Here is a 19,894-nt window from a genome sequence, read left to right as displayed (position 1 = left end):
CATGTAATAATGTTGCTACAGTAATCATATATTGAAATAATTTTCCGTGGCTTTTGTTCTAACTGTTTATCCATTAGTCTAAAAGGAAATTTCTAAAATCTTCTATATGAAACTATTTTAATTCAATTTTTAAGCTTTTTAGATGTCTACCAAACATGATAAAATGTCCCTTTGTATTGTTTACATTTCCAATATACATCTGAATCTTTACACATTCTAGATAATTTTTCTGGTGTCACATACCAACAATGCATTATTTTATTAAAAATTCTGTTTAAGAACATAATACAATGTAAATTTCAACCCTTTTAATCACATATTTTCCCATTCATCCAACTGTGTATTATAACTAAATATATTGTTTAACATGTCAGTTCTTTTTTTAAATTTTCAATCTAAATCTCTGTGGTTTAAGAGTAAAAGGTCCCCCCTTTCAACTTATCTAAATGTCATTTTTTTCTGTTTAATTTTGTCTGTCAGAAAAAATACTCTGTATAGCATTCAATTTGAAATTTCTTTAAATACAATTACATCTATATTATCTATCATTATAAATTACTTGAGGTCTTGTCTTCTTCCTGACAAAGTGCTTGGGCAATTTTTAATTTTGAAAAATGTGTATTAATCTTATACACGTTATCAATCTCTGTGTCAGGGTCATCCATCCTCCAAATCCATGAAATTAGAGACTTTACAATATTTTCTCTGATATCTTCTTCATGTTGTATCTAATTGCTTTAAAGCTTAAGAAAATTATTTTTTCCTCCGCTTCAATAATATTAATTTTTTCCCTCCATCCCTCTGTTTATAACTTCTGTCTTACTTTCCAAAACTTCCACTTTGTCATTAATTTGCTTTAAATCTCCAACCAGTTGTCCTATAGATGATTAACACTTTTTGGCTCGTTTTTTATTCCTGCGAATTCTCCTTCTATATCCTTTTAGCCACTTCGGTCATCTTTTTGCAAATCTTCAAACATTTCTGCAATAAATCTGGTGAAATACTCTCATTTGTAATTGTTCTAGTGCAGTGGTTCTCAACCTGTGGGTTGGGACACATATTTTCGATGGTCTTAGGAACCGAGACACCAATTTTATGGTTGGGAGTTACCACAACATGAGGAACTGTATTAAAGGGTCGTGGCATTGGGAAGGTTGAGAACCACTGTTCTAGTGAGACCCTGCGTCTTTCACCTAATTTAGCAGCTTTTCTTGTAGCGAGCATTGTCAGAAAATGGTAGTATGTTGATTACTTTGGTGAGAGGTAGGCTTCTGTTCCCCCCCCCCCCCATTTTGCTTCATTCTATCTTTAACACTTTAGTCCCAATTAGCTCTGCATACTTATGGTCTCATAGTTTAGCTCATATTATCCTTATCTTTTTGTTTTGTAAAATCCACTAATTAACTACTGTTCTTAAAAATAAACAATCAGCATTCCTGCAAAGGTCCGGTCTGTTAGTCTAATTAATTTTGCTATTTTTAAAGGCACTTTGTCAGAAAAAAATGTTTTTTTTAAAATCACTGTCTTCATAATCCATTTAAAACTTTCTTGGATCACAATCTTGTTAAGCCTTTTGCTTTTAAATTAAAAGGCTTTAAATAGCATCTCCCCCCCTCTTCTTAATTTCAAAAAGAAGGTATCCAATCTTTGATCTTCACTACCATTTAGAATACTGTATTTCTCCTAATGTAATTAAGTCCAAAGATGTTTAAGAAAGCTGGTCAAATGTCCATTAAGGTCCACAGCAATTAAGGACATGTTATAAATCCCTCAGTTCCCAATTTGTTCAGCTGACAATTGACTACAAGAATCTCACTTCTCATGATCTCCTTGCAAGAAGCTCTTCCAGAGTGCAAGAGGCCATCTCTTCTTATCTCTGCAGACTTTTCATCACTGTGGAAGCTGGTTCAGGCCAGTGCTGTACCTCTTTGCAGAGTTGTTCACAGGGATGCTTTAACCCACCATCTATCTTTACCTGGAAGCCACCATATTTGTTTAGATTCATGACTTTCTAAGAACAAAGACCTAGAATAGGTAGTTAAAGAAGAATAGCAGAAAAAAATCAGCTGGATCAACACAAATCAAGGTCAACATTCTGTTTCACACAATGGCAACCAAAAGCATCCAAAAAGCTCATAAACAAGGCAAGAGGGTAATGGCTCTCTTCCGCTTGTTTTTAGCGAATAGTTTGGTGCCTATGAACATGAAGGTGTTATATATTCATCAAGCCTTTGATAGCTACACTCACTATTAAATTTAAACAGTTGGCTAATCAGATCTTTGGTAGCAATGAATTCCATGGTTTAAAAATGCACTGTGTAGTAAAGGTGTATTTCTAGCACTAAATTTGCTTTGTTTCTTTTCTCTTACATATTGAGTTGACATGCGCATTACACTATCCACAATTCCAGGATTTCTCTCCTTTTTTTATTTTTAGTAATGACCAATTGAGACCAGAAAGAGAATGAGGAAGAGAGCCAGCATCAGTTTAGTGCAATGACTAAGGCAGAAGGCTAGAAACTGGGTGATCATGAGTTCTAGTCCCATCTTGGCGAACTTGGGTGAACTTGGGCCAGTCAATCTCTGCATCCTAGGAAGCAGGCAATGGAAAACATCTGAAATCTTGTCCACAAAACTGCAGGAACTTGTTCAGGCAGTCATCAGGAATCAAGGTTGACTCAAAGGCATGAGTCCACATGTACATATACACAGACAGACAGACCTATACACATCCATTGTACATTAGTCCATATTTGTCATATTTAATTAGCCTGTTCACCCCACTGATGGAACAAATCTACTTTATTGCACTGAATGTTTTAGTTTCTTCAGCAAACCTGGCCACCTTGCTGATCACCTTTAACACCTGATGTTTATAAGCAAGTTAAAGACTTCCCATATCAATAAAGAAACTTGGGGAAATCCCACTTTTCATCTCTCTTCTTTGTAAACATTGTTCATTTATTCATATTCACCAGACCCGCATCAGATGATGAATTTTACTGCTTTTCACCAAGTTATCCTCAAGACTGCTGGGCCTCCCCCTGTGTTATGATCACAACCTCATGCATTTTAAGGCACTCTGTAAATCTGATCCAATAGTCCTAGATCTTATGATGATTAAAAAAATATTCGATCAATGAATTGTTTTTTAAATGTAATCAACTAAAAGGTGTCTCTAACTAAGAAAGTAGAGTATTTTCCAAAAGTTATTTTCATAAATGCAAATACTTAGAAAACAGTTGAAGACTACACTTTCTTCAAAGGGGAATTTATCTTTCCTCTCATGCAGGCAGAATGCTTCTGTTGAGGCAGTGTGTCTCATGTGCACTGTCTATAATGAAAGAATATGCTTCTTAGTTGTCTAATCCTATTTGAAAATAAGTTTACAATTTTTAAAAACCAACTTTTGTATGTCTGTGTTTGTGTATATGTGTTTTTAATGGGAAGTAAGTCTAATGACCTTTCTATTGTGGCCCACCGGTGGCCAGCAGAGCTGGCAGCAGAGTCGGACAGTGAGGAGGTTGGGGAGGAACATGGACGAGTCCTGGGGGCTGAGGGAAGTTCAGATAAGGGCTCTGTGTCAGAGGCAGAGAGGGAGCTAGACAGCAGTGAGGCAGAGGAATAGCTGGAGCCTGTTCCCAGTATGCGCATATGCAGAGCTGCCAGAAGACAAGAACAACTAAGAAAGCAGGGTCAACTTGGGAGTAAAGCCACACCTTGGAGGTGACTGGCCTCTCCCATAGGAAACAAAAGAGGAGCAAACAGGGAGTGGGCTTTTGCAGGAAACAATTTGTTGCTTCAGTCATTTCAAGAGTGGAAAGTTCTGTTTCTGACTCTAAGTGTTGCCTTGCCCTGCATTTGGAAACTAGTTATCCGGCAGCTCACCAAGTAAGATAAGGTTCATGTTGATAAATATTCTTCTGAAAGACTGTTCACTAAGCCTTGCTGACTGTGAATGAAAGAAGTTCCCAGTCGCGTAAATAAAAGAGGTTTTGTTGGGACCAAGACTCTGCTTCATGTTTGTTAAGGAAGCTTAGGTCAGAACACATTCACACTCTTTGGGAAGGTCAAAAAAGAATGGAATGAGAATTCAAGCACTGCTACAGAAACTTGGTGAGGAGATAACAAAAAATGTGAAGAAAGAGCAGAATTGCTGAAAGTTTCGACTGGAACCAGTTAAAAGTCCAGGCTGGAAAAGAATAGAACAGCATTGGATCTTGATCTGGAAGAGGGATAAAGGAAATTTTCTGAAAGCTCATAAAGATATTTGAAGAAGTACAGGTAGTCCTTGACTCACAACAGTTCATTTACTGACCATTCAAAGTTACAGCAGCCCTGAAAAAAGTGACTTATGACCATTTTTTACACTTACAACCATTGCAACATCCCCATAGTCATGTGATCAAAATTAATATGCTTGTCATCTGACTCATATTTATGACCATTGCAGTGTCCCCACAGTTATATGATCCCCTTTTGTGATCTTCTGACAAGCAAAGTCAATGGGGAAGCCAGATTCATTTAATAACCATGTTACTTACTTAACAACTACAGTGAATCACTTAACTGTGGCAAGAAAGGTTGTAAAATGGGGGAAAGCTCCCTTAACAAATGTCTCACTTGGAAACATAAATGTTGAGCCCAGTTGTGGTTGTAAGTCAAGGATTTACCTGCATCTATGTTTAAATTAAACTCAAGGAATATGGAATTTTAAAGACATGACAGCTGAATTTTCTTTAAAAATATTACAAATTGAAAAGAAGAAGATACCTCCTCTCCCGCCCCCGCCCCACCAAAATAAGTTTAGTCTACAATTGTTTTTGTATTGATAGCATTTTTGTTACAGGCCTGGTACGAAGTTATAGACAAAAATATCATGGCAGGTGTGTGTGCTCCATACTGATGGAAAGAGAAATCAAAGTTCTTAAGCAAATGAACCTAAATTCTGTGATATGAAAAATGTGGAATAGCAAAGCAGCAAAAACTATGAATGAATCATGTTCAAATCCTGCATTTCTCTCCCAACTCTTACTATGCTGTGCTTAAACCAGAGATGGAAGTAGATATATTGAGTTTTCTGGTTAGTTTGTGGGGATATGTAATATCACAGCAAGGAACTCTGACTCAGGAATGTGTTACGATAGCTAAAAGGTTTCACCATAACTTCATAAAACAGGGCAATTGAAATCAAGAAAGAGAAAATAAAGTTTTTTGGTTAAAAAAAATGTGTTAGGAGCTTCAGTTTCTCCATTAAAAACAAATCCCTATATACCTTTACAATTCACCATTTTCCATGGTGAGTCCCTATGTTCCAGTTGGTGGACATCAGGGTTCTATCCATCCATCCCATCTCCACCTATATCTTGCGAACATCATGGATGACCATTTCTGTGTACATTCCAATTTGTTTCTGCATCTTGTAGAATGTTGTTTGTCTGTTTGATTAAAACAAAATTTTCAGGCCTTCCATATGTCAAATGTAGCACCAGCATTCTACACTGCCTGTGCGTTGACTGTCACTAAAGTATGAACGTACATAAAAGGATGAAAGTACACACAGCCTGAAGCTAATGAGTGCGGAAACACTTCTGTACTTCACATGGATAAAGCATTCACTCATTAATGACAGTGTTAGTCTTTCCTTTGAAGGGGAAGGTTAGCCTGAAGGATAACTAATTGTCTATGTTAACACATCTATTCTGAGCATCAGTGTGCATCCAGTCCTGCTGTGACCATCACAGCTATACGTTCCTCTCTACCAATTAAGGTCCTGCTTCTCTCTAGTCTACACTAACCAGCAACATCTCCCCACCCCCAACCCCAACACACACATGCACACCGGTGTCTGTTAAAGTGAGATAATTATTTTTAGAACAAGAGCAGTTATACAACAAATGAATTGTTTTATCAGTGTGCGTCAAAGAGGAAAATAGATAGGAGCCTGATTTATATATATTGTGTGTGTGTGTGTGTGTGTGTGTGTGTCTGTGCACAAGTACACAACTGAGAGATGCAGCGGAGATGTTTCTTTTCAGGGACAGCTGAAAATCCTTGTCAGAGGAAGTTGTCAAACCAAGCACTCAAAATATAACTCTAGATCCCATTTTTGTCTTCTCACATGTTTCCACAGTCCATGTTCTCTCTGAATTGCCTCTCTATTACACCTTGGGACCGGGTGGTACGCACAGTTATGTTACCAGGATTCCTTTTGCTAAAGCTTATCAACACAGTAGACAATATTAATTCCATTTACCCCCTTTTTCTGCCTGCATTGCTTTCCACTCCATTTCTCCCTAGCCTCTTGGGGCTAAGAAATCTAGTTGCCTTTTTTTTTTTTTTTGATGTTTCAAAGCTTTCCCTTTAATTGATAACCCTTATTTCTTGTGTGCTTCCTTTCCAGATTTCAGCGACAGATGGATTTATCTCTTTCCTTCTCCCTTTTTCTTCCCCTCTCTACCTCCCTCCCTCCCTCCCTCCCTCTCTCCCTCCCTTTCCCTCCCTACTTTCTACTCCTCTCTTCCTTACTTTCTTTTTAACAAATTTGATGTGAAGTTCTGAAGCCCTTTGAAGAGGACTGTGAGAGAAAGTGGAGGAAGCAGCTGCATCCAGCCAGAAACGTTCCTGACACCAGGGCAGCTCTGCCTTGAACATTTAATCACATCATGCTGTTTTTGAAAGGAGGGTATAGAGGAATCAGACAAAGAAGATTTGTTCTTGAACATTTGGCTTTTGTTTGGCTTTGAGAATATACTTGCCCACAAATATATTTTCCCTCTTGGAGTTCAGCATTTATCCTGATTGACCTCAAGAGCCAATTCTGTTTCATTGACATCTGTCTATGAAACCAGACATATAAGATGACAGTGGCATCAAACAGAACTGGGATGTCCATGCCCTTCAATTGTTGAACTTCAAGGGCATTTGTTTTGATTCCCCCCCGTCTTAATTTTGGCTGTGAGTTTGCTCCTTTTTGCCTACAGGGGGCACTGTAAGCCCACCATGCTCCATCTGGGATTCGGGGTGGCCACCCTGCTCTTTATTTTTGCTCCTGGGATGGTCCACTGTGACTGCTGGCTGATCGAAGGAGACAAAGGTTATGTGTGGCTCGCTATCTGCAGTCAGAATCAACCACCCTATGAAACTATTCCCCAGCATATCAACAGCACTGTGCATGACCTGAGGCTGAATGAGAACAAACTTAAGGTGGTGCTCTACTCCTCTCTGAACCGCTTTGGTAATTTGACAGATCTGAATCTAACAAAAAATGAGATTTCCTACATTGAGGATGGAGCTTTCATGGGCCAGACAAATTTGCAGGTGCTGCAGCTGGGCTACAATAAGCTCACCAATCTGACTGAGGGCATGCTGCGTGGCATGGGCCGTCTCCAGTTCCTGTTTGTGCAGCACAATCTGATTGAGGTGGTTACCCCCAATGCTTTCATGGAATGCCCCAGCCTCATCAGTATCGATCTATCTTCCAATCGTCTCAGCCGGCTAGATGGAAGCACCTTCACCAGCCTGAACAACCTGATGGTATGTGAGCTAGCTGGGAACCCCTTCAACTGTGACTGCAACCTCTATGGCTTCCTCATGTGGTTGGTAGCCTTCAACAATGTCACAAAAAACTATGATCGCCTGCAGTGTGAGACTCCCCGGGAGTTTGCTGGTTATCCGCTTCTGATGCCTCGGCCACACCACAGCCGCAATGCCATCACAATTTTCAAGTCAATGTGTGGGGATGGAACCTTTCCACCCATCTCCAGGATCAGACCTACACAGTTCATAACAGATCCTCAGAGGGATCCAGATGACAATGCTGAAAACTCAGGCATTAGCCCAGGGGATTTCCTCTCTGTTGAACCTCCAGCGTCTTCCACCACTGATTCTTCCTCTAACCCCAGCATAAAGCTCCAGCATGTATCCATCAACGCGGCTGTTTTAGTGGTGACCATTCCATTCCCTTTTAGCAAGATGTATGTTCTGGTTCAGTACAATAACAGCTATATATCTGATGTAATGACTCTAAAGAAAAAGAAGGAATCAGTCACTCTCACCCACTTGAAGGCTCACACAGATTATACATTCTGTGTTGCTTCAATCCGTAACTCCAAACGTTATAACCACACTTGCCTCTCATTTGCCACAAGGAGTAAAGGGAGGGAAGAGCCAATACCCAGTACCTCCACCACTACCCACTATATCATGACCATATTAGGCTGCCTTTTTGGGATGGTTATTATTCTTGGCATTGTCTATTATTGCTTGAGGAAGCGTAGGATGCAAGAGGAAAAACAAAAATCTCTCAATGTCAAAAAAACTATTTTGGAGATGCGCTATGGTTCAGATATTGATACCAGTTCAATTGTACATCCATCACAGAAATTGGGAGAACCACCAGTCATTCCTGTCTCGCGGATGTCATCTCTTCCATCCATGATTGGAGAGAAGTTGCCTTCATCCAAATCTATGGATACAGGCATGGAAACTCCCAAGGTCACCACAAAAGGCAATTACATTGAGGTTAGGACCGGTGGTGGGGATGGGCTGGACAGGTCACAGCGGGATGATGATCTGCATGAACTGGATAATGGCCAAGGTTCAGCAGCTGAAATCTCAACAATTGCCAAGGAAGTAGACAAAGTGAATCAGATAATCAACAATTGCATTGATGCCCTGAAGCTGGACTCGGCTTCCTTCTTGGGAGGAGGGGGTGGTGTTGATTCTGACATGGCTTTTGAATGCCAATCCATACCAGCCAGTTCTTCTGCTGGGTTGGAGCGATCAAGTTTTCTCTCTCCACCATATAAGGAGAGTTCCCACCATCCCCTGCAGCGCCAGCTTAGTGCAGATGCTGCTGTGACAAGAAAAACCTGCAGTGTCTCATCTAGTGGCTCCATCAAAAGTGCTAAGGTTTTCAGTCTTGATGTACCTGATCATCCTCCATTGAGCAAAGCAGATTCCAAGTACATCGAGAAAGGAAGTCCACTCAACAGTCCTTTGGATCGTCTTCCCCTTGTGTCCCCAGGTGCCATCCACCATTTAGAAGTGAAGCCTTCCTACCACTGCAGTGAACACCGGCATTCCTTTCCAGCCCTCTACTATGAAGAGAGTGGTGACACTTTAAGCCAACGGGTGTCCTTTCTTAAGCCGCTCTCCCGTTCCAAGCGGGACTCTACATATTCTCAGCTCTCACCTAGACACTACTTCTCGGGCTATTCCTCCAGTCCAGAGTACTCTTCCGAGAGCACCCATAAGATCTGGGAGCGTTTCCGACCTTACAAGAAGCACCCCCGGGAGGAGGTCTATATGGCAGCTGGTCATGCCCTGAGAAAGAAAGTCCAGTTTGCCAAGGATGAAGATCTGCATGATATCTTGGATTATTGGAAAGGTGTATCTGCTCAACAAAAGTTGTGACTCCCTCATTAAAAGGAAGATTAAATCGACCATACAAACAAATTAACACCCTCCCCTCACCTGACTGTGGAAAAAAAATCTGACAAAAGAAACTGAAACCATTTCTTAAAGTTTACAAAAAAAAAAAAACCAACAGGAAAAAAAACAAGTGAAATGAAAGGTCTCTCTTGTGTTACAGAGACCACTGTTACTCCTTCAGATGGTGGGGAGGAGACTTTTCCTTTTATTCTGTGGTGAAGAGAAGGGGAAGACTGTTAGAGGAGCTATTGGACTTGTAGGTAGCAGAGGTAGGAGGGGAGGGATGCTTACCAGGCGTAGACTAAGACACTAACCATCATTTTTTGGTTACTTTTATTTTGTTCCAAAAAAAAGGAAGTGGTTTTACTCATTCCCTGATAAAAGTGAAGGGGAGAGTGATCACTCTGGTTCTATATACTTCCCTTTCTTTCCTGTGATTGCCAGGATTCTTTCAAACAATGCCCTAGTGCATGGGAGTTCACATAAAGCTGGAGTAGCATTTCAGTCACCTAATTTTGTGTTTGGGGGGCATTTGTGTAGCAAATGTGCATTCAGCCCTCTCCTGTGAGTAGGCATGCTTGACCTCTGGGGAAAGGTCTACATACTCTCAACATGGATAGGCTACTGAAATATTACCTCAGCTGCATTAGCACTGATCATGGAGTAGGTTGAATCCAGACTTAGTCATGATGGAGCAGACCAAGTGCACATATTTGAAGCATGACTATATTGGGATTCAAGTCACTGATGCTTGTGCACTTATGGCAACCTTTAAAAGATCCCAAAGTCAAGTCAAAGATGTAACACACATTAAGGTTTCACTCAGGATCTTCTGTGCTCCCTATTCCGTCAGTCTTTGTTGAGATTTGTGCATGCAAAAGCAAGAACAACATCTAAAGCTTTCTTTGCCTATCCTCACATGCTCAGGATTGTCAATTAACTGTAGGCTGATGCAGGATGTAATTTTTCCTTCATTGGGGAAAGAATTAGGAGATGAAGCAGATACATTACAGAGTCTCTGTATTTTCTACGCCCTTCATTGTTTATCAGGAAGGGAGAGAATATTAGTTCTCAAGGAGTATCCCCACATTTCAGTAGAATTTCAGTTGTCTTCCAAGAAAAGTGAATTATACAGTGCTGGCCCTGGCCAAGAGTGGTTGCCAAAATAAGAGCTTGAGAGGAGAGCAGTAGCTGCAACCCCTCTTAAAATCTCAAGGGGTTCTAACTCCAAACAAGCTTCAGTCTATGGACCTGGGGAATAGCACACAACTCCTTCCCAGGATATACTGTGCTCCCTTACAGGACTGGGTCCATCTTGGCTCATTCCCTGAAAATAACTGGCTGTGATCCATGACATTCCATGAGAAAAACATTACACCTCAATGCTAGAATTGGACCTATTTGGTAACAGGAGGGGGAAACCATAGAATGCTGCAGGGGCTGGGAGGAGACAGCTTGGGATGATCTTGCAACAGAAAAATGAAGGGTTGCCCTGGGAAAAAGAAAAAGAATGGAATTCTTCAAGAAAACATGCAGTGGTTAAGCTAGACAAGGTAATGCATAGTGGATTAGCAGACTTGCCAACAGAGTATCCAAATAGCATATGGATGGAATGAAGGCATAGATACCAATTGATTGCATTGGTTGTCAGACCCGGTTCGCCCATTTGCCTACCATCTTGCTGATGTCATTTCTTCTCCATGACTTAGTTGTTTGTTTTTTGCAGCTGCTGTATTAAAGTTCTGGCCACTATATTTCCTTATATCCTTGGGAGAATATACAGCAAAAATGGTTCAAAACCAGTGGTGAAGGGATGAGTTGAGTTATTCAGTTGTTCTCATGAGAACTTCATCACCATAGTTAAGATTGATTAGTTAAGGAGTTGGCACAGATAAGTAAATGTGGATGTGGATGTATGCATACATTCTGACGCATTTGTGTTCCTATCTAGAGAGTGCCATTCTGTGGTGCTCTACTTTATTATAACAATTGAAATTATAAAGTGTTTTACTAGGAATAGATTGGAGTAAAATCCGGTTTAGATAAGCTGCACTTGGCTCCCAATGAATTCACGGGGGACTTAAATCATGGCTAACTTATCCCATTGATTTCTATGGTATCAAAATGATATTTTCTTGTATGAAGAGAAAAGAGGTGTCATGTTTCTAAATGTTTCTATAGCCTTTTATCTCTGATTTGATAAACTTTACCATGACAACGGATATGGCATATCCTTTTTCCACTGCTCACACCTCTGCCTTGCAACAAGAATTCATAGGTGCAACCAACATGCATCACTAGTAGATTATCTTTCTCCCCTGGTGCTGGCCTATCTCAGAACACACCAACAAAGCACAAACTGTACAGCCACGGAATCCATTAGCTATTGGTTTTCAATGATTAACCACACTGGGCAAGGACTTTCATAGGAGAAAACACTTCTCAAAGTATTTACGGTTGGTAATATTGCCCTCTTAGAAGAAGGCATTCTAGATTCAAGACTCCAAATTGATCCACTTCTTTTTCATTGCAAGAAAAGAAATATTATGCTTCTCTACATTGCACACTCAAACTGAGCATGGATGTGTGCCTTGCAGTCAGAACTAGCCTGTCTTTATCTTGCAAGATTTCCTCTCTCCAACTGTTCCCTGAAGAAAGATAGTAGGAATAATACGTGATCCTGGGTGATCTGGGGAAGTAAACCAAGAAGCTAACAGTGTAGTGTACATGGGAAAGGGGATTCACATCCTTTCTTGGGAGAGTTCCTTCCTGAAAACAGTCAAGAAGTTGAAGAGCCTCTATTTCTGGGTGGTCGGGAGCAGATACCTTTCCTTCATCCTAGCCTCACTTCTTGTAGACACTGTGCTTCAGCAACCATAGGAGAGGACCCTTCTCTTTACCCAAACAGTGAAGACAGAAAACTTAGTTCAAAAATGGAAATGCCAGCCTTTTGTTGGTTTATATTAAATCTCAGGGATTCATTTGTAATGAAACCAAGTGAGGATTGTGATCCCAGAAAGGAATTCTTGTGATATTTTGAGGAATCCAAAGAAGGACCCTGAGAAACACGCTTTGTGAAGTGAAAGTAGATCATAGCGATAGACTCCAAAAAGACAAATCCTAGTAGCTGAGGCTTATACGGGATCCAGCTGTCCTTTCTGTCAGTAAGATGAATCCTAAAAGTAAATCCTTTGTAGTATTCTAGGATCAATGTCTGGAATATATTTTTTGAAGTCTATTTGAGGTCCCACACATGAATACTTTGAGGGGAAATACTAAAAACATGAGCTGTGAGAGAAACCTTTTGAATCCTAAATAAAAAGAGTATGTTAGGATTCATTGGAAATTCAGGAGGCAAGTATTTGGAAGGATACTAACATCCATCCTGGTCTCAGTGAATTTATTAAGAAATTGATGACATTTTTCACAGCCGTTTTGCATGCCAGCATGTTCCTGTATTGTGTGCTGTTTGGTCACACATTGATCACAGGCTAGGGGGATTCTTTTCAATACGTTGGATGGGTTGGTTGTAGGGAAGCACACTAGGGCTGTAGGACATCACATGGTCCCATCCTAAAGTAAGTGGGATATCTTCCCTGCAGCTGCATATTTCTTCCATGCTTGCCTAAGCCTAGATAGACATAAGAGCAGGACCAAGCACAGTTTATGACTCCCCAAAAGCACTGGAGGGAATAGGAGATGGAGAAGTGGAAGTAAGGTTGTCCAGAAGGACATTTTTTTAGAATATTTCAGCTGTGGCAAAGGATGTGTGATGGATTTTCTGGGTTGCTGAGGAATACTGACTTATGTGGAGTTAGAATATGAGTCCTAGGTCATCCCAGTGCCATAGGATTGTTCAAATCTATCTTAGAATCCAGGTTGCTATTCGTATTTGAGTGGGTTGAGAAAATATTCCTGAGTTTTTTCCCCCCACAAATGAAAGCTTTTACCTTAGAAATGGAACAATTAAAAATTCTTTCATTTCCTCTATTAAAAGACACATAAATGCCATCCCAGATAGATTTTTGCAATCCTTAGGCAGTGAGATAATTTGCCTTTTGACTCGGAATCAGGGTAAAGAGTGGTGATGGTGGATTAATGGTGCAAACAAACCCTCTTTTCCACTTATACTGCTTCACTCCAGTCTCTGTCTGTCATCCTATAATCCCTACTGTGGCATAACAATATTTGTAAGAGATCAGGATTTCTTTTTTCTTTTTTAACTGATTTCAGTTTTGCTGATACCCCTCTGAAAAGGAATATAATTCAAGAGGGGTGGGGGTGATTTGGGACCCTTGGGGTGGCGGCTGGGAAAGCCCAGGAATAGAATTTGAGATTCAGGAGAAAAAATGGTATTGGGACCACAGCCCAGCATCTTCCAGAAGATCCATACCCTTTTTATGCCCTACAATGAAAGCCTTAGTCTGGGGGTAAAGTTTGCACAAGTTGGGATCGTTTCAGCAGGGGATAGGAGAAGAAAGGGGAGATAGCAGGGAAACAATATATTTTCCCTTTGCTTTTATATCCACCCCCTTTCTGCCACTATTTTCAGACTTGGAGTAATTACAAAGTATACCTACAGTTGGAGAAGAGGAGATTTAAGCATTATATCTGCATGATGATTTTATTGTATTTTTCTGAGCAAAAACATATTTTGTGTATGTGCTGGTTTGTCAAGACTAAACCTAATCATGCTCCTTTGCTCTTTCCTTTTACCTCACCCCTAACTTCCCCATATTCCCCTGACCACCATTGTGATTTGAAAACTTTGGGAGGGAATGGACTCCAAAGAGAACCCAAACCTGGTGCCACACACACACACACAAAGCACCTCCCAGTGTAATTCACCTGCCTTTGCAAAACTCTCTGAGTTGGTTTCAGCTTGGTTAATTTTCAGAGGCGTGGCCCCAATCCATTAATTCATGCTCATCCTGTAACAATTAACTCTCATAAGCCTTTAGAAATGCTTGTATAGCAAGGGCTTTTGGGTGAAGAACACACCTGGGCCTTGGCCAAACATTAGTTGGCTCTTCTGATGCAGAGGCGGATTTGCTGTCCAGGAATAGATTAAAAAGTCAAGTTTTAAGGGTGTCTTGCAAATGAAAAGGCTTCTTTAAGGGCACCTTGGGAATTTGAAGCAATTTGTTTACATGGAAAGTCTCCCCTTGGACACAGTAGATTATGTCTACTGTGTCCCCTTGGACTCAGTGGATTACACCTCCTATTCTTTTTGTTTTGTTTATGAAATAACAATGCTGTAGTGTACATGACCTTCTTGATAGGCCCTTTATAGTGGAGATATGAACTAAATGAACACCCCACCTCCCATTTAGTTTCCCACTAGTATAGTTCTTCCTTACAAGTCCCAAAACATCTCTGAGGAGAGCATTTCTCCTAGAGGAATCTGGAGAAGAAACTTGATATTTCTTCTGGAGGGCTTCCAACTTGCTTTCATTGTCCATAATGTAACTGTTATGGAGCAATAGACATTTTGTTTATTCTGATGGAAAAAAAAGGGGAAGCCAGAGTTGGATTCTGCTCCCTTTGCTAGGACCTCTTACGTCATTGGAACAGAAACGTCAAAGATGGAATTTTGGAAGTGTGCTTCATGGAACAGATTCTGGATGCAGTCTGTCTTCCTGTGGTCGATTTGGAGAAGAATAAGGGAACAACAAAGAAGTGGTCTTTCCATACTGAATCTTGGCCTGCAAAAAGGACGCTACTGAAGTTTTGACCCAATTGGAAGACACTAGATCCTAACTCTTGTAAATATTGCAGTGCTCTCCCAGCTTCATTTTCCAGATAATTCTTCTTGAGATGGGTGTGAAATATTCATTATTAGCAATTGAAAATTTATGTAAAGGAATGTTGGCTGAGGCAGCACTGATGTGCTTGCAAAATCTTTACTGGGAGTTCTCGAAGACAGCAGCGTGGAGCAGATAGGAGGTCATGGGAAAGCTCCACAAAAAGGGAGAGAACATGGTGGGAGAGAAGGAGATTGGTTGGCCTAATGAACACAACAGAAATAGAAAAGAAGCAAAGGCTAAGAAACATAGAAAGGGGTTTTGGAAAGGGGTTTACTAAGTATAGGTAAAATCAAATATGTCTTTAACCAATAAGAGGAGCAAAACTAGAAGTGAAGCTGCTTCATATTGCTCACTGAGTTAATCCCACTGCTTTCCAGAACTAGAATAAAACTTTCATATATCAAGATGTGGGCATCAGCTATTTAGCCACATAATGTTGGGTTCCTGTCACGAACCCATAATTTATCAAGACTGGCTTCAGATACAAAAAGTGGTACAATGATACAAAACAAAATTGATGTGTGCTTTTCTAAAATTAAGGCAGACTTACCATCCAATATACAAGTTGACTGGTGGACTAGTATTCTTTCGTTATGAAAATGTCTGTGGGCTCCTTGGTGCTTTTTGTACTTGGTATTTGCTGGGAAGTATTTCAAAACTCAACCATGTAACGTTATCAGTGTGAGAGAAGGTGGAGTTGGTTCCCTTTGTATTCACAGTAGCTTGCCTTTCCAGTGTTGGTGGCAATGTGGTTTTCTCCTTGGTAGTTCTTAGAACCTAGTGGTGATGTTACCTAGTTGAGTGATGAAATATCTGCAAGAAATGGAGCCAAGAGAACACCAAGGGCTGTGCAGTTTGAGGATTTTCAAGTGTCCCTAAAAAGAAAAATATCAGATATTCGCTACTATTGCAAAGAAAAAATATCAGTTGTCTCATCTCCTAGTTATGTAGAGGTTCAACCCTGAGCTACATATATACCTTTCTATTGAAAATGTCTTAGAGTCTGCTGGAGTCACTTCTCTGTTTCCCTCTATTTCACCTTTTTTAACTCTACTTTCTCCGCCACTGACCAAATAACAAACACAGCAGAATTTAAACAGTTTTGCCTGAAGTCGTGAGCACAAAGTAGTACACGCTGTTATACCAATAGAGAAAGCTGCATGTAAATAAACTTCAGTCCCTGAGAAGCCAGTATTAATCCCTGTTTATTTCTGACTGGAAAATATAGGAAAAAAACATCTTAGGAAGATAAAGCAGAAGTGGCGGTGATTAGATTTTGATCCTGAAGAGTTATAATAAAATTAATTTTTTTAAAAAATTAATGTCCCTAGAGCAGTCGTTGCAAAGAACCTCAATGATGCAGCTTAACTACTAGTTCAAGCTCTTTCATGATTCCCTTAGATCAAACTTGCATCATCACACGTGACGTATCGTGACTTCCCCCCCCTTCAATAAACCGAGCGTGAGCAGTGGCCACCGCATGATGCATCCGGCCCGCAGGCCACAAGTTTGACACCCCTGCCTTAGATACTCAGAAATTCTCACATCCTATATATAAAGCATCTGTACCTTTTGCATCATTTCCCCAAGCTAATTTTAGGAATTTAAATGCTGTCCTCAAAGGCTCAGCCACCTGCCCACCCCTCTGCCCCTGCTTACTTTCAAGTGTGGTAGATAACAAGAGAAAAGAGACTTTTCATACCAATACCTTATTAATCCACATATCAAGGTAATAGAGGGAACAGTAACCCCCCCCCCCTTACAAAATGCTGTTGCTCTTGGTACTATTGAAAGGAGGGCCAAGCAAATGCAGGGACGTGTGGAATAATGGGGAATTATGGGGTGAGCATTTGGTGATTGCAGAGATGAGTGAAACAGGCATAAAAAAACCATCTTCACTGCCTTTGTTTTAGCTTGGGACAGACCAAAAGTGCAGTAATTGTGATTTTCACCTCTTCTTTGATATGTCCTAATGATTAATTCCTGAGATCGAATTCAGAATAATAATAAATAAAGAGAAGACAAGATGAAAAAATAGAAGAAAGAATGGTTTATGGTGGGATAAGAAAAAATATTGGGGGGGGGGAGAGAAAAATTTATCTGAAAAAAAAAATGATCAGATTAGATTTCAAGTTATCAGTGAAAAATATTTTGATAAGAAGATTAGCACAGATAATGTATTAAACTGCTGAAAGAGAAGTCTGGATGAAGAAGCAGATATGAGTAGGAGTGAGAGCAAGTTGGAGGGTTCTTGAAACACTGGCCAATTGTGGGCACTCCCCTTAAATATAGGTTTATATACGTTAGAAGGAAAAAGCATAACATGATGCAGTACATTATTCAGACAATATGGCAAGAGGAACTTTCCCTGAGATAATCACCACTAATTCAGCCAAAGCTACTTGAGAAGAATCAGCCACAGAAGAAAGAAAATCAAGACCTGATACATCTGCTCCAGTTTCCTTGGCCTAACATGCAAAGGAGTAGCAAAGGTAGTGTATAGTACAGTAAGTTCATCTTTCCATGTGGAAAGTCCCATGTTTATATGGAGGCCACAATCCATTGATCAAAGGCCATGATGCTGCACATAACTAGAAGTGCAATCCTTCCAGGGTCAGGGACAACAGCCTCCCTAGAATCACAGTGTATGAACTACCACATTGGGAAGTTGTTCTTTAATGAATTTCACTGTGAAGTATTTTGTACTGAACTTTATTATTTTTCTTCCTTTTGTGGGAGAATATTTCCAGCGTTTGAGGAAAAATTCACACACACACACCCCACTATGCTCTTAAAACCTTTGCTTTTAGGTACTTTGTGATGTTTTATTCCATGAAACGGATCTTAACTATCTTGAAGTATCTTCATGGATAGTCCTCTTTCTATTGCAAATGGGGAGAAAATTCAGCATCTACCTGTCGTATCTTATTCACAATGAAGATTTAACTTTACAAGCTCCTGGGCAGTAATCTTATCTTGAAAAGAGACTACAAGTGGGATGTTTGTCCTTCTCAAATGCAAATACACATTCTTGTTTCAACATCTGGATGGATGAACGTCCCTAGATCAGTGTTTCTCAACCCTGACAACTTTTAAGATGTGTGGATTTCAATTCTCAAAATTCACCAGCCAGCACGTTGGCTATGGAATTCTGGGAGTTGAGGTTCACAGATCTGAAAGTTGCCAAGATGAAGCATCTGTCATAGATCCTTATTTCTCCCATTCCCTATTTCTCCCATTCATGACCCTTAATGTAATAAAGCCTTCCCTAGCCTGGTCCCAACTTGGGTTGCAATTCTTACAATTCCCAGTTGTTGGGAATTCAGAGAGTTGGCATCCTGAACATCTTTGGGACAGTCTATTATGCCACAATATGTGAGAAAAGAGACAATTATAAAAAGGGTAGAATCTCAGCCTTGCCCTGCCACCCACAAGCACAGAATTGGGGTACAAGAGTGGGGGGTAACCCCTCCCCCAGTTTATTTCTTGAGTCCCTCTTCTGCTCCCCTTGATTGTAATACACAATTCGAGGCAGCTGCCGGTTTGGGTCCTCACCAGCCACTTGGGTTTCCTCCTCCTGTTACAATCCTGTGAACCTTGGTTGTGTATGGGGATTTATTTTTGAAATTTGACTTTATTTTGGGTTGAATTTTGATTTGATATATATATTTTTGTTTCTCGCCACTCCATGTTTTAAACTGAATGGCACGACTTTCCCCCCCCCTTGAATCGGAGATTCCTGTATGGAGAAAATCGATTTCTATATTTGCAATAAATTTCTTATTTAAAAAAAAAGATAAATGATTAAGAGTGTGGGTGCTTGATTTTTGTTGCTTTCCTTCTTATGACTTGTCAAAAAGTGAATTTGTAGCTGACCACAATTTTTGTAGAATAACTTGTAAGAGACTAAAGACTGGCAAAAAGGAAGTATAATTAAAGCATAAAATTTACGATTGTAAGATGTAAAAATAGCCATCATTAAAAGAGAGGATTAGATTTATGGAGAAAAAAGTTGGCAATGGCTTCACATCAAGATTAAGTGTTTAACTTGAGGTAAAAGGGAGGCACATGGTTGTATTATTGTGGGTACTTAGCATCTGTTGAAAAATCTCAAGTCAACCACCTGGCTTCTTTACACTAAACTATATTTATTTATTTGATTTAAAATATTTACATAGCTGCACACCTTATAACAAACTCTGGGTGGCTCCCAATTTGGGAGAGGAGAATGCTTACTATACACTAGCTATGCTTTAATTCTTAAAACACAGATAATTAGTTAAGCTCATAGAATGAATGTAAAGCACACCTACGTTGCACTGTTTTGCATAAAAAGATCTTGAGGTTACCTTTGTATGTGGAGACTGGAGAAGAACCAACTGAACTGAATCTATATTCATAGATTCTTGCTGTCCAAAGAAAGACTGCTATGACAAAAATAGATGTCATTGTTCAACCAACATTGCCCAAATATTCCGGGACCTGAACTAATATCAGCCTTAGCCCGCACAGTCAAAAATATAAGAATTGTGAGGCCTTCGGGAACAACTGAAGAATCACCCATCCCTGCAGCACATTGTAATATTTCTTTTTCAAATATGAGAAGGTGTCACATAGAAAAAGAATATTTTTAATCTGTGTCTCTGTGTCAT

At 40.0% G+C, this 19,894-nt stretch overlaps 1 protein-coding gene across 1 annotated transcript in view; it reads left to right on the top strand.

Annotated features, from left to right (window-relative positions):
* The window catches only part of ELFN2 (extracellular leucine rich repeat and fibronectin type III domain containing 2), a 78,769-nt gene extending 67,118 nt beyond the window's left edge, over positions 1-11,651 (top strand). Inside the window, exon 2 of the mRNA XM_081956942.1 lies at positions 6,404-11,651. Coding sequence (XP_081813068.1) covers positions 7,003-9,417 — 2,415 coding nt within the window. The 5' untranslated portion in view covers positions 6,404-7,002 and the 3' untranslated portion in view covers positions 9,418-11,651. The remainder of the gene's footprint in view (positions 1-6,403) is intronic.
* The last annotated feature ends 8,243 nt before the right edge of the window (positions 11,652-19,894 follow it).

The sequence above is a fragment of the Natrix helvetica genome (assembly GCF_964273705.1).
Source record: "Natrix helvetica genome assembly, chromosome: 6".
Classification (NCBI taxonomy): domain Eukaryota; kingdom Metazoa; phylum Chordata; class Lepidosauria; order Squamata; family Natricidae; genus Natrix; species Natrix helvetica.
The sequence above is the reverse complement of the archived record's forward strand: the minus strand, read 5'-3'. Positions and strand labels throughout refer to the sequence as shown.